At 41.2% G+C, this 14,521-nt stretch overlaps 1 protein-coding gene across 1 annotated transcript in view; it reads right to left on the bottom strand.

Moving 5' to 3' along the window:
• EIF2AK4 (eukaryotic translation initiation factor 2 alpha kinase 4) overlaps positions 1-12,536 on the bottom strand; it is a 96,701-nt gene extending 84,165 nt beyond the window's left edge. The window contains exons 1-2 of the mRNA XM_012766389.2: positions 12,316-12,536; positions 1,729-1,841 (exon numbers count right to left, since the gene is read on the bottom strand). Coding sequence (XP_012621843.2) covers positions 1,729-1,841; positions 12,316-12,459 — 257 coding nt within the window. The 5' untranslated portion in view covers positions 12,460-12,536. The remainder of the gene's footprint in view (positions 1-1,728; positions 1,842-12,315) is intronic.
• Between the last annotated feature and the right edge of the window lie 1,985 nt (positions 12,537-14,521).

The raw sequence follows: 14,521 nt of genomic DNA, 5'->3' as shown, positions 1-14,521 counted from the left end.
TATTTTCTCGAGTTCTGTGAGTCATTATAGCAAATTATCCAACCCAAAGGGGCTCTGGGAAACCCCAAATTTACACCCAGAATTCACAGGTCAGAAGTACTGGGACTTGCAACTGGCGTCTGAAGTGGGGGCAATCTTGTGGGACTAAACCCTTCATTTGCAGGGTCTGCATGAACTATGGACTGTTAGTGTCAGAACTGAATTGAACTGTTGGGCACCACTTAGTGCCAGGAAAGACGCCATGTATTTGATGTCAGGTATAATAAAAAAAAAAAACCTAGAGAGGCTCTGTCTTAATTTTCTTTCATAAATTTAATGACCTTTTTTCATTAATTAATGTTTTATATACCTCCTATACATACACTGAGTACAGTGTTGGGGGCCAAAGAGGGTTACTGACTTCAAGGAGCTCAGTTTTGATCTATCTGTATTTTCATATCTGCCATCACCTCTTAGGATACCAAATTCCATACATTTACCACCCACTGTGTAAAGCAGTGATTCCTTTTATTTGCCACTTCCCTTCTCAAAAACTGGTTCCTTGCACTATCAGTTCAAACACCCACTTGACATCATCCAGGCCAATCTGCCTTGCTACATGGAATGTCTGGGGAAAGATCACACTGAAAATACATGATACTTCAAGAACAGACCGCTGGAGTGCTGATGGCTAACACTTTGGTTTTAATCAGTGATTCCCAACCAGAGATGACATCACCTTCAGGGGGAGTTTGGGAATACGTGGGGTTTTGTTGTTGTCTCAATGACTGGAGAACATCAGTGGGTAAGGGCCTGGGATGCTGATGTCCTTTGGACAGCCCTGCAGAAGGCAGACTCGCATGTCACGGTGCCCCATGGAGAAGCACGGCAACTCTGAACACTCCTCTACTGTAGGTCATGTTGGACACAGAAGGTTACTGAATTCCTAACGCCAATTATACTTTAAACCTTAAGTACACAGTGCTTTCAATAGTCACCACACCTTTATCCTTCTCTTCTAGATTCTTCCTCTTCCTAGTTTATGAAGAATTAAGTAAACAGGCCAGGCGCGGTGGCTCACGCCTGTAATCCTAGCACTCTGGGAGGCCAAGGAAGGCAGATTGCTCGAGGTCAGGAGTTGGAATCCAGCCTGACCAAGAGCAAGACCCTGTCTCTACCATAAGTAGAAAGAAATTAATTGGCCAACTAATATATATAGAAAAAATCAGTTAGGCATGGTGGCGCATGCCTGTAGTCCCAGCTACTCGGGAGGCTGAGGCAGGAGGATTGCTTGAGCCCATGAGTTTGAGGTTGCTGTGAGCTAGGCTGATGCCACGGCACTCACTCTAGCCTGGGCAATAAATGGAGACTCTGTCTCAAAAAAAAAAAAGAATTAAGTAAACAAAGTTAACATGTCAGAAGAAGCAAACAAGTAGTCACTGAGCAAATATTAACATCAATATTATAGTGGCAATTCTATATGTAAACAGACTCAAAACAAGACGCGTATCATGTAAACATTTATTGCTGATGTGGTTTCACTGAAATACAGGTGATAGAAAATGAAACAAGATGCGTATCATGTAAACATCTATTGCTGATGTGGTTTCATTGAAATACAGGTGATAGGAAATGAAATTTAATGTGGAATGAGGGCAGGAAGGAGGAAATACTATTAATGTCATCAGTTCCTATGTTGTCAGAACAGAAAACTGAAATTACATTGAAGCTATTTATAAACGTACTCACACATCTGGATAGGTAGGCGGGCATTTAACTCTCAACTCCACTTTTACGTAAACTTCTTCACCAGTTAGGCCTTGAGGGTACAGAACTAAATTGATTTCAGGGGGTTCTTTGATCTAAAAGAGAAAACAGAAAATTTAATTTTTTTTTTTTAGAGATAGCAAACCATTAACAATTAAGAAAATGATCATCTTAGCTCAAAAGTTCTACTTTTAAAATATTATATATAATTATACTTTGCATAGGTGTTTGGGAATATTTTCCAAAAGCATGGTTTAAAGATTCCAGAGAATGTATTTTCCTTTTCAAAGTTATCTGAGAGTGAACCAAAATGTTCCACTTAGCTTCTGTTCATTCAATTGTTTCGGAGTGCCAATTATGTGCTGGGTACTGCTCTAAAGGTTGGGAGCGTGGGGTAAATTTAGATAGGCACAGTCCCAGCTAGCTGATACAAACTAGAAGACAAAAGAGTAATTTAAAATAGTGATAAGTGCTATAAAGAAAATAGAGTAAAGGGATGTAGTAATAGGAGAGAAGATATCTCCATAGGTAGGTCAAGGAAGGCCTCTTAGCAGGGGAGATTTGAATACTGAGATATTAACAAGTAAAAACACTTAACTAGAGATATCTGATAGCTCTTGTAAAATCGTATGTTTTCAATCAATTGCTTTTCACCAAATCACCAAATACTCTGTTGTTCTTTAAGTCATTTATACACACTTTTCCCAAGAAGGATTTGAAGCAGTTTATATCATCTCCATTTTACAGACACAGCAGCCCAGGCTCAGGGAGTTTACAATTCTTGCCCACAGATACACAGGGCCAGAGCTGGAATTCCAACCCAGCTTGAACTCCAAAACCTGTGTCTCCTTCATAAGCCACTCCTTTATTATCCCAATCCTGGTGATTGAGCCTTAATTTTTTTCTCTGAACACTCAGACAGCCAGGGAGAAAAGAGAAATGTGACGTTATCAGAAAGGAGAAAGCCTAAAAATTCTTTTAGGGGCAAGAAAGTACTTAGCAACACTAAATTCCAACAAATTTATAGTGTAAATCTTACATATGGTACCCTGAATCACAGAATAAACAATATTCTCATCTATGTGTATGAAATCTGTAATATCCATTTTTATATGGCTTTATCATAATCCTTGATAAAAGCTGGAAGTCCTCCAGTAAAGCATAATTCTGTGAACATGGTCCTGGGGAGGGTTTCGCATTCTGTGGTCCACGAGGCCTTTCATCCACTCATTCTCCCGTCACACGTACATCACCCACACTGTTGAGCACTGACTCTGTCAGATGCTGTGCTTAGTCCATGCAGGTGAGAAACCAGACATAGTTCCAGCTCTCATGGAACTGCGGTCTGGTGGAAGAAAACAAACATAACAAATGTGTAAGTACAAGTTGAAAAGTATGTTAAAGAGAGGCCAGGCACGGTGGCTCATGCCTGTAATCCCAGTGCTTTGGGGAGGCCAAGGTGGGAGAATTGCTTGAGGCCAGGAGTTCCAAACCAGACTGGGCAACATAGCAAGACCCCATCTTTACCAACAAAAAAAGAAGAAGAAGAAGAAAACTTAGCCAGGCATGGCATGCCTGTAGTCCCAGCTACTTGGGAGTCTGAGGCAGGAGAATCGCTTGTGACCAGGATTTGAAGCTATTATCTTCAAAAAGAAATTGTATCGAAGAGATGATGTGGTGCTCTACTTAGAGAATCATCCAGGGAGTGGGCATAAGGGAACACACTTTGATGTGGGCATCAGGGAAGACCTAAGGATGTAGCATTTATGTTGAGATGAGGCAGAGACTGACTGAGCATTTTAGACAAAGAAAGAGCATGCAAAGAGACTCAAAAGTGAGTCAGAGATCGGTGCATTCCTAAAACCAAAAGGAGGCCTGTATGTCTGGAACGCAAGGTAAATAAAGGGAAGACCAGGTTAAAGCAGGTGTGACAGGGAACAGCTGGATCATGCAGGGCCTTGTTGGAAGGTAAAATATTTGGCAGGATTTTAAGATGAGAATGTTATGATCTAACACATGTTTTAAAAGATCACTTTGGCTGCTGAGTAAAGAATGAACGGGGATAAGAAAGAGCAGAAGTCAAAAGCTCTTATGACAACCCAGACTGTGTTGGTGGCAAAGGAGAGAGAGAGAGAGAAGGAAGTGGATTTGAGATAGAGCTGACAGAGACTGGGCTGCAAGGGAGGAAAACAGAAGATAAGGCCTTGTCACAGATGCCCCCTGAGGGTGAGGAGGATGAGCACAGAAAGTGCTCACGGCTGAGGGGTCATGACCGCAGGTGGCACTGCTGTGCACAGGCCCTGGCATGCTGCCGAGTGGAGGCAAGGTGAGGAGGTGGACACAGCAAGTCCAGACAACTCTCTCAAGAAGGTCTGGGTATTAAGGGGGACAGAGAATGGGGTCAGAGATGGAGAGGGATGTGAAATCAAGGGAGGAATTTATTTTGTTCTGCTTTTAAAGGTGGGAGATACTAGAGTATGTGAGGATGCTGATGGGGATGTTATAGAAGAGTGGGATGTAGGGCAGAGGAAGGGCAGAGGAATTTGTAGGACAGAGGAATTCTTCCAATTGTCGGGAATTTACTTGGGTGGGGCAATGAGCTAACCGCAAACCTTTGCTTCTGGTCATTGCTTGCTCGCTACACCGCTGTATGGGGAATTATGGGATGAGGTCATTGAAGCACGGGCGACTGCCCCATCAGGCAATAGAGGGCAACCAACCTGCCAATTATTTCAAAAGGCAATAGTGGGCAACCAATCATTTTAAAAGTCAACGCATGATCCACTTGTAGTCGGCTTGTGCACAGCTTGTGCACCATGGGATAAAAGGCATGCCGTTGTTCCGGTCGGGGTCCTTGCCTGCGAGAGTGGCCACTGCGTTGGTGCTCTGTGTTGGTGCTCTGGGGCTTGGACCCTGGCTAGCCAGAAAATAAACCTCCTCTTGTGTGATTGCATCCTTGATGTCTCTGCTTTTCTGTCCGGTGGGGCTGTGGAAGGTCGGTCCCTAACATTGGAAAGATGAAAAATTTGGATCTGAAGCAGCAAAACCCTTTGGAGGGCAGAAGGCCACAGATCCTGGACACATCAGAGACAGCTGGACTTTGACAGGAGGAGGGGCTCCTATTCTAGAGTAACAGGAGGACACGAGAGCAAAAGCAGATACAGGGGCTGGTGGGTTTCTGCAGAGAAGCCTCAGAGGTGCAAGGGTGAGACTGAACAAGCGCCAGGCCTGCTTCCTCCTCAGCCAGAGCAGGCCAGCTTTCTTGACTTTCCGTATCAGATGGAATTTAGCATAGGAAGCATTTAGCTGCTAAGAGTAGCTAAAATATTTAGTTGCTTAGAAGGGAATGAAAAACTATTGCCATGATCAGTCTCCTTAAATAGCCTCACTTTAAAAAAAATTTTATCACGGAAATGTTCAAAAGCAGACATAATGGTATAATGAACTCCCTGTACCTGCCACCTAGTTTCAAGAATTACCAATTTATAGCCAATCTTGTTTACCTGTGTGTTACTCCTCCTCTCAGCCACCACCTTGGATTATTCTGAAGTATTAATACATCCTACCTACCAACCAGTCTTTGCCTGTGTTCTTGTTCTTCACTTCCTAACAACAGTCCAGTGAAGGAAGGAGATCATAAATCTCCATTTTAGAGATGTGAAAACTAAGAGAAAGGCTAGTGAGACTCAGAAAAAATTTTACCAGTGCTTTCTTGTCTCACAGGTCGTATGTTTTGGAAAGATATTATGATCACCAATTTATAATTTATTTTGTCAAGAAAATACTTTTTTGCTACCTTTTTACTGTATATCGCTTTAGAAAATACAAAATATTTTAATACCAAAAGTACAAGGAAATACAAAATTCTCAGAATAGAGCAGTCTTACCTAAGAAGGGTCACTTTATTTTACACAAATCTACCTTCACCTACACACTATTCTGCCTTTCATTTACTAATTTAGCTATTAATCAGTGAAAACTAGCAAGAGGAACAGCACTCAAAATCCATATTGCCTAACATAGCTCAAAAGAGGCAAAAGAAATAAGGGAAGAAAAGGACAAATGACATACAAATGGTCTTAAAGTAAAATATTCAAGACCTGGCAGGTCCAATGTAAAAGAGTTGAGTCAAGATGATAAAATGCAAGCACTGCACCTAGGAGCAATGGCAGATTTTCTTTTTGAAGCTTCAGAACTGGAGTAGCACTTTATAATTGGAAGGAGTAAGAAGCATGTAAATGTAAGTAGAACTACAATTATCAATGATTGCATTTGTAGTTTCGGCTTGTATTACACAACTACAAATGCAAAACAAAGGATAGGCCTTTCTTGGACCCAGGAAGGAAAAGAGCTTGCAACAAACAAATAGATAACACACAACACGTGCCACATGAGGTGAGTTACTGCTGCCTGTGTATGATAACAAATGTGGTTTAACATTCCCTTTTATCTTTATATAGCAAGCAAAGAGTGTATATGAATGAAATTAAACTTCTTAGGAAATGGTACTGGGAGGCCATGACTTTATGCCCAGAGTCACGGGAACAGGAAGCAATCCTCAGCAAACAGCAGCCTATTGGATCACACATTTGAAGATATTCTTTATTAAAGGGAATGCTTAATAAAGCATAATGAATCCAGTTAAGGATTGCTGGCAAGCATCAGGGGAAGTTTTCTGTTGCATGTAGCTAAACTTAATTTTAACCATTATAGGCTCACAGTAAAAAACAAAACAAAACAAAACACTACCCCACCCCCCAAAACCCACTAAGGGAATACTACTTTCAGACATCAGAGCAGAATATCTGCTAGGCTTTCTCAAGCAAACTGAAAGGATTCCCAACATGGTGATTCTCAACATGGTGAAGAGGCTTTTATGCAAGACGTGTTTAGGATACAAACATCACTGTGTTTAGGATACAAACATTACCTTGTATTGGGGCATTCAATGACTTCTGGAGGTGAATAGAATTGGATTTAAAAAGTTTAACAACCAAGATGTAACTGGAAATGGGCCAGGGTAGGGCCTCCTTTGTTTAGAAGTCAAATGGTCATTAGAATACAGTGTTAATAAAATCTTTGACTTAACCAGCATAAGGAAGTAACAAATTCCCGAAACATTTACAGGCAAATAAACACAAATTAAGGGGTAACCAAAAATTTCTGAGAGCACTAAAGAAGAATAAAACCCAATGCAGTGTGTATGAGCTAGAAAATATACAAAGTCCTACATGAGAAAAAATATATTTGTTTTGAGGACTGAAAATGCAAGTGACATGAAAGCAAAATAGTAAGTACTCAAGGAAAGAAGGCCATATAATAAGAAATGAATTAAATTTGCTTTTTAACAGGATGGTAAAGTTTAATACTCTCCTGAAACTGTTATAAAATAGCCAAACTAATCAACCAGCATATAAAAAGGAAAAGAGTGACGCAAATTCCACCCAAAACATAGAAGAGGCAATGCTCATTTCGAACTTACCCCCATCCCCACACCCCCTGGCACTCCAGAAGAAATAAAAAGCATCAGCCCAACAAGAAACAAAACCAGCCAAGGATCTTAAAATATCCCAAGGATTAGGAAGGAATCTTTGGGACTCCCTTTTCAGCCAAACACACACCTCATGGAGAAGCCCCCAACTGAAGCCTCAGAAATCCCTGCTGCTGGTCCAAATGTGCTTCCTTCAGACACTTCCTAACACTCAAGCCCAACAAAATAAACTGTTTTAAGAATGTGTCTATATCCGTTAAAAGTACTTAAGGGAAGGATAAAAACTGCCTAGCCACTTCACACAGCTGCAAATCTTGGGTTCTAAGATTCAAAGGGTTGAGGGTCAATGACAGTGAAGTAGATAGACTAAAGATGGCTCCTGTAAATCTAAAATGGAGTCAGTCTTGCTCTAACTATTAGTAAAAGTTCCCAGAGGATGTTCCCAGAGGAGGGAGAAGGGAGTCGAGGCGGCCTGTTCCCAAAAAGAATAGAGAGGTCCTGTTCCAGGAAAAGTCCCTTGTCCTAACGACTAACCGCAAAGTTCTGCTTCTGTGATTGCTGGCTCGCATAGCTGCCAGCCCCTAAGGTATAAGAAAACCGCAAAGGCTTTGTTCGTGGCTGCTTCTCCCTCCTTGCATGGAGTGGTGACAGCCCCTGAGCAGGTATCAATAAACTAATTTGGCTGATTGGATTCTGGTGTCTGAGTCCCCTTGATTCGCTGGTTTACAACAACAGCCCCATGATTAAACTTGTAAACTGGTTTACAAGAAAAGCAGCAGAGTGAGCATGACGTTTGGGAAATTAATTTAAAATGTTACACAATTTTCCAGTGCACAACAGTGTGAATATATTTAATGATACAGAACTGCACATTTAAAAATGGTTAAGATGGCAAATTTTATGTTAAGTGTTTTCTCCCCCAATTATTTTTTGAAAAGTTACACAACACAATTCAAATCACTTTCAGGTGATTGGTCTAGCATCGTTACCTAGGTTTCTACTACTCATCCTCCTTGAATCTGATGGCCTCTCTTCTCACCTGCTCCAGATCCCCTCACGTGCTGTTTGTAACACATGCAAGAAACTAGTCTGCGTGAAAATATAACCAATCTAGAAATAAAGTACCATGGGGAAGCTATATAATTTGGGCAGGACTTTGGTTTTAAGTCTGTGAAGAAGCCAAAAAGTAAAAATGATAGTAAAAGCTCAAAAACGCTAAAAGCAAAAGCCCAGAAAATAGAAATTAGGTAACATTCTTCTAGATTTTATGTTAAATGCCTTAATTATTGAATTTTTTCTAAATGAATGAATACTAAAATACATCTAAAAATGAATACTTTCTGTAACTGACCTTGTAAAAATCACCACGTTCATTCATTTTCCATTCTCAAGTAATTTGTCAAGCTGCTGAGAATTTTTTTTTTTTTTTTTTTTTTTTTTTTTTTTTTTGAGACAGAGTCTCACTTTGTTGTCCAGGCTAGAGTGAGTGCCGTGGCGTCAGCCTAGCTCACAGCAACCTCAAACTCCTGGGCTCAAGCGATCCTCCTGCCTCAGCCTCCCGAGTAGCTGGGACTACAGGCATGCGCCACCATGCCCGGCTAATTTTTTATATATATATCAGTTGGTCAATTAATTTCTTTCTATTTATAGTAGAGACGGGGTCTCGCTCTTGCTCAGGCTGGTTTTGAACTCCTGACCTTGAGCAATCTGCCCGCCTCGGCCTCCCAAGAGCTAGGATTACAGGCGTGAGCCACAGCGCCCGGCCGCTGCTGAGAATTTTTAAAATGCTAGATTCCTTAAAGTTTAATAACTTACAGCTCCATTTTAAACAAACATTAAAATATTCAGAATGTGAATTCTCCCCAAACTAAATACATGTAACATTATTCCAATAAAAATGCCAATAGAATTTTCTGAATCAGGCAAGCTGATTCTAAAGTTCATATGCTTTGGAGGCTGAGATGGGAGGATCACTTGAGCCCAGGAGTTTGAGGCTACAGTGCCCCATGATCATGACTGAATAGCCACTGCACTCCACCTGGGTAGCATAGTGAAACCCTGTCTCTAAATAAATAAATAAATTTTTTAAAAGTTCATAAGGAAACACTAAAGTAAAACTAGTCAAGAAAATTCTATAAAGTAAACCACATTAAATACTAAGGCTTGTTATAAATCTTCTGTAATTAAAGTAATGTGGTAGTGGTGCTTAAATAGATTAATGGGATAGAATACAGTCAAGAAATACACCTAAATACATTTGGGAATTATTTCACTCAATAACAATTTTTGAGCGTTTTTGTTTTGTTTTTTTTAACCAGGCACTGAGGATGTAGCAGTGAATAAATACATGAACCCTGTCCTATAATGTGAAGGTAGGCTCTCAAATTAGGGGAAAAGAATGAAAAACTCAATCACCTGTGTTTGTCTAAGTGCCTAGCTGGGGGAGGAGGGGAGCACACTAGAGGTGGGGGGTGGCCTAGACTCATAGATGGAGTTAAGAACTCTTAAAAAAGCTATTTCTATATTTATTTGATGAAAATTAAAAAACGAAGTCATAAAAGAAATTTTAAAACCTCAAAGAATTCATTTTTTGGTAACACTGGAACAGAGAAGTCTTTTCTAGAAAAGAAGACAAATCACAGGGACCAAACAAAAATTGGTCATTTTGGCTCAACATTTTTTTTGATTATATAAATTACATAAATATCAAAGTGCACATGGTTAATTAGAAGGAAATACTTGCAATATATGATCCAAAATGTGAATCTTAACATATGAGCTCTTACAAATGAAGAAGCCAATAGACCACAGAGCAGAAAAACAAATCAAAGAACATGAATAGTTCACAGAAAAAGAAAAATCAGTGGTTCACAAAGGTAGTCTACCTAATTTATAAGTAAAGAAATAAAAATTAAAATGAGGTATGTTTCATTTATCTACTGGCGAAGACGAGAAAGTCTGACATATACAATGTTGGTCATTATCTAGGAAAACAGGCACCCTCATACTCTACTGGTGAGTCCAGGAACAGAAGCAAGCTTTTTGGAGACAAGTTTGCAATAACTATCAAATTACAAAGGAGATCCTTTGCTGATATAGAAAGCTAGCCAAAATAAGTAAGTTAATAATTTATAACTATCTATAAATTATAGATTATATTTTAAGCTAGTGGTGTCTCAACATTTTTCAAATGCAAAATAATTTTTAGTATATACTAAAATATTTAGTTTAACTGTTTAAAGTGTTTTATAAATGTTGATTCAAAATGTTTATTTGTAAATGATATACATTTACTACTAAACTAAAATTTATATTACAAGAAATCCCTCCCAAAAGTTTTTAAAAATCTGACCTGAATTTGTCAGCAGCAAATTTAGTCTGAACTGGTATGAGATTATTAGCGGTATTTATCCAGTTCAGTGTGAAATTTGAACATTCATAAATTTCTGTGTTTGATTTGGGATGCTGTCCCAGAAACTGAGGAAGGTGTTAGGTAATGTGTGCAATGTACACACAATAAAACGCGAACAGGAACACTTCTGAATTCTGAAACCTATCAGGCCTACAGAGTTTTTACATAAAGGATTGTGGTCCTGCATAACTTTTCCCTGAAGACTGGCAAATAGCAGGTGAAAATAAGTACTCTGATTCATCCTGTGACCATCAATTACTTGCCTGCAGGGCCTGTGAAAGTGTTGAGGCCATTTGGCCTGTACACCACAGACAGCTATTTGAATTTTTCTGCCTGCCTTTTATAATTTTAGTTTTGGTTTGTCTAGTCTTCTATCTTATTATCAGGCCACCAGCTGTAAATTATACCTAAAAGCAGCTTCTTTTTCCCTTTGGTTTTTCTGCAGCCTTAGGAGCAAATAACTAAGCTTGTAAAAAGTAAACGAACTGGTTCCGAATGAAGCTCAGTAGCTTTGCAGAGTCCAGTGTACGCTTCCTAACACCTATTTTGTCTTCTTAATGGGGCTGCTTCCTGGTTTTCAATGTTTGGAAACAGATCACCAGAAACTTATAAGGGGAATATTTATATTTTTACTACTTCAGGTTAAAAATAAGTCTTGAAATTAAGCACTAAAATGTAAGCTACCGGAGGGCAGGGGTTTTTGACTGCTCTGTCCACAGCTGTATTTCCAATGCCTAAAACAATATTTAGTGAAGGCAGGAGGAAGTACAGTGGGTTAGAGGGAGAATATTTTGGCATGACAGCTCCAGAAGATGCCATTTTTTCAGGAAATCCTGGATGTGTAGATAAGGCAGATGCTGTGAAATGCCAGAATTAAAAGCAGATGAAGGTAAGGTAATACTTCTTAAATAACTGTTCAGAAACATTGGTTCAGTAGATTGATTCTTCAAGGAAGGGGGGAAAATGTTAGTATCAGCAGCTTATAATGCGCCTTAACTTCCAGACAAATGCGCCTTAACTTCCAGACAAAAAGGTAAATAATACTGTAAACTAAATGCCATTTTAAAAAATCTAGACTAAGTTAACTCCCTCTCTGTTACAGCTAAGATGAATGTATTCTGAACTCTCAGACAAATGCCTTCGAGGAAGGTACAGAAGGTTCTTCCATAGCAGAAAACACAGTGAGGATGCCTAGGGAGTAAAGTAGGAATTACGTGGTGTAGTTTTGAATACATGAGTGAGACTAGAGGATTCTGATTGAGGGCAGAAGGCCTGTTTGAGCGCCCAAAAAGCGTTCCTAGAACAAAGTAGCAACCGGTGCCTAGGAATGCGCTGTTGTGTAATCCTCCAGGGCTTTCAGGAGGGAAAAAGAGGGAAGGTTGCAAGGAGGCAAAGATGTTATGGGGTGTCAGAGAGAATAAAAGCAGTGCCAAGTGAGAGAGAGGAGCCGACTTGGGAAAAAGGCTGTAGGAGAACTCGGCCCAGGTGGGGGTTTTGGAGACCAGTTGCGGGTGCAAGGACAAAAAGTGAGCGAGAGTGGAATCGGGAGGATGAAAAGCCTGCAGGATCCTAAAGGGACGGCCCAAGCTGGAGGCGTCACGGCTTTGGCCCGGGGACCCGGGAGGCCGGGGAACGCCAGCCCAGGCCGGATGAGCCACGTTCCTACCGGTCCGCGCGCGCGTGGCCGCAGGTCCTGGAAGTCTGCGCCGTAGATGGCCTCCAGGGCCTGCAGCTCGTGGTCCTGTCGCTGCGGGTAGCTCTCCGGAGGCTCGTCCCGGCCGCGCCCGGGGGCCCCTCGGCCCCCAACCATGGCAGCGCTGTGGCCAAGGCAGGGCGGCCGTGCCGCGGCGGCGCTGGGCCCCGGCCGGGCTCCGGGGCGGGTCTCCGTGCGGGGGACGGGCCTGTGGGCGGGGCTCCGCGCGGGGGACGGACTCGTGGGCGGGGCTCCGCGCGGGGGACGGACTCCTGGGCGGGGTTCTGCTCTGGGGACGGGCTCGTGGGCGGGGCTCTGCGCTGGGGATGGCTCGTGGGCGGGGCTCTGCGCTCGGGGCTGGCTCAGCGATTGGAGGAGCTCAGGCGAAGCGGGAAGATAGGCTTTGCTCACATCCTTTGGTGGGAATGAAAGTAAAGGAACTGTGGGGCCGGGCGCGGTGGCTCACGCCTGTAATCCTAGCTCTCTGGGAGGCCGAGGCGGGTGGATTGCTCGAGGTCGGGAGTTCGAAACCAGCCTGAGCAAGAGCGAGACCCGTCTCTACTATAAATAGAAAGAAACTAATTGGCCAACTAATATATATAGAAAAAATTAGCCGGGCATGGTGGCTCATGCCTGTAGTCCCAGCTACTTGGGAGGCTGAGACAGAAGGATCGCTTGAGCCCAGGAGTTTGAGGTTGCTGTGAGCTAGGCTGACGCCATGGCACTCACTCTAGCCTAGGCAACAAAGCGAGACTCTGTCTCAAAAAAAAAAAAAAAAAAAAAAGAAAGTAAAGGAACTGCATGAATGTAGGAGATCAATCATACATTTAGGAATGAAAACACCAAGTTGTATAGTTTTCACGGAACAAGTCTCTTTAACAGAAGTGCCTGCTGGAACTCTTCCACTCTGGTATGGCTAGTGAGAGGCAACTTTTAAAGGGCTGACTTTGATGGGTTCTCAAGTCTCTTAAAGTCTCACCTTGAAGCTTCCCAAACAAGACTACTAGGAGTAAAATTGTCACCACCATCCTCGTTCTCCCTAGTTTAGCACCATCAAGCTCATCCTGTTAACACAGATTGAACATCCCATGCATGTTCTCTGTCCCCTTACATTCCTGAGCTTTGAGGATCTCCAGTACCACCTTGTAATTTCAACTGAAAAGTGTCTTTCCATTCAGACATCTTTATGAGCTACATTCCCATGAAAAGAATTATGTTCCCTGCCCAGTTCACTTAATGTGAATTTAAGGAGTCTTTCTGTTATATCCTGCCTCCAATTATATTTTTTCAAGTTTATAAAATAAGCTATCCACCCAGATATTCTCATTGCATTTCATTTTCTGTTGCCTACTAATGCCGCATGTCATTTAGAATATCACATTATCCCAAGCTAGGTTTAAGTGATGTGCTTTTTCTGTCCACCTCGCTTACTTCTACACTGTTCACTAAATAATGATTATGTAGGTATCTTACTATCATCTATCTACTTAGTTCTGGCCAGATTACACAAATGTACTAGTTTGACCCAAGGCCACTTAAAAAAATCTTCTCCTTCCCGCCACTGGGGACCTGTTCCTTTTCCAGTGATCCCGACTAGGTAAATGGTACCACACTACTAAGTGTAATTCTGGATTCACTTTTTTTCAACTCTTACATCCAGAGAGTCACTATTTCTTCAGTCTATCTATTACATTTCAGCCCATTGCCACTTAATTGAGGCCACCATCACCTCTTCCTTGGATGACTTCAGTGGCTCTCTAACCAGTCACTGTCTTCATTTTTGCTTCACATTAAGCCATCCTTCCTACTGCAGTCGGAGGAATGTTTCTGATTCACAAATATGATCATATCACTCCAATCCTTAAAATTCTTCCATTTCTCCATTGGTCTTTTTATTTTTTTTAGAAAAAAAACCTCTCTAATTATGGAAATTTCAAACATACATAAAAATAGAGGAAATATGATAATAAACCACCCTGTACTCATCACTCAGCTTCAACAATTATAGTTATCTTGCCAATCTTGTTTCTTCTCTTCTACCTATCTTTCAGGAGTGTTTTAAAGAAACTCTTAAACATTATATCATTTTTCCTATAAATACTTAAGTATGTATTGCTAACAGAAAAGAACTTTTAAGCAATATAACATAATATCATTCTTACACCTTAAAATGTAACAA

Source organism: Microcebus murinus, chromosome 6 (assembly GCF_040939455.1).
Source record: "Microcebus murinus isolate Inina chromosome 6, M.murinus_Inina_mat1.0, whole genome shotgun sequence".
Taxonomy (NCBI): Eukaryota; Metazoa; Chordata; class Mammalia; order Primates; family Cheirogaleidae; genus Microcebus; species Microcebus murinus.
The sequence above is the reverse complement of the archived record's forward strand: the minus strand, read 5'-3'. Positions and strand labels throughout refer to the sequence as shown.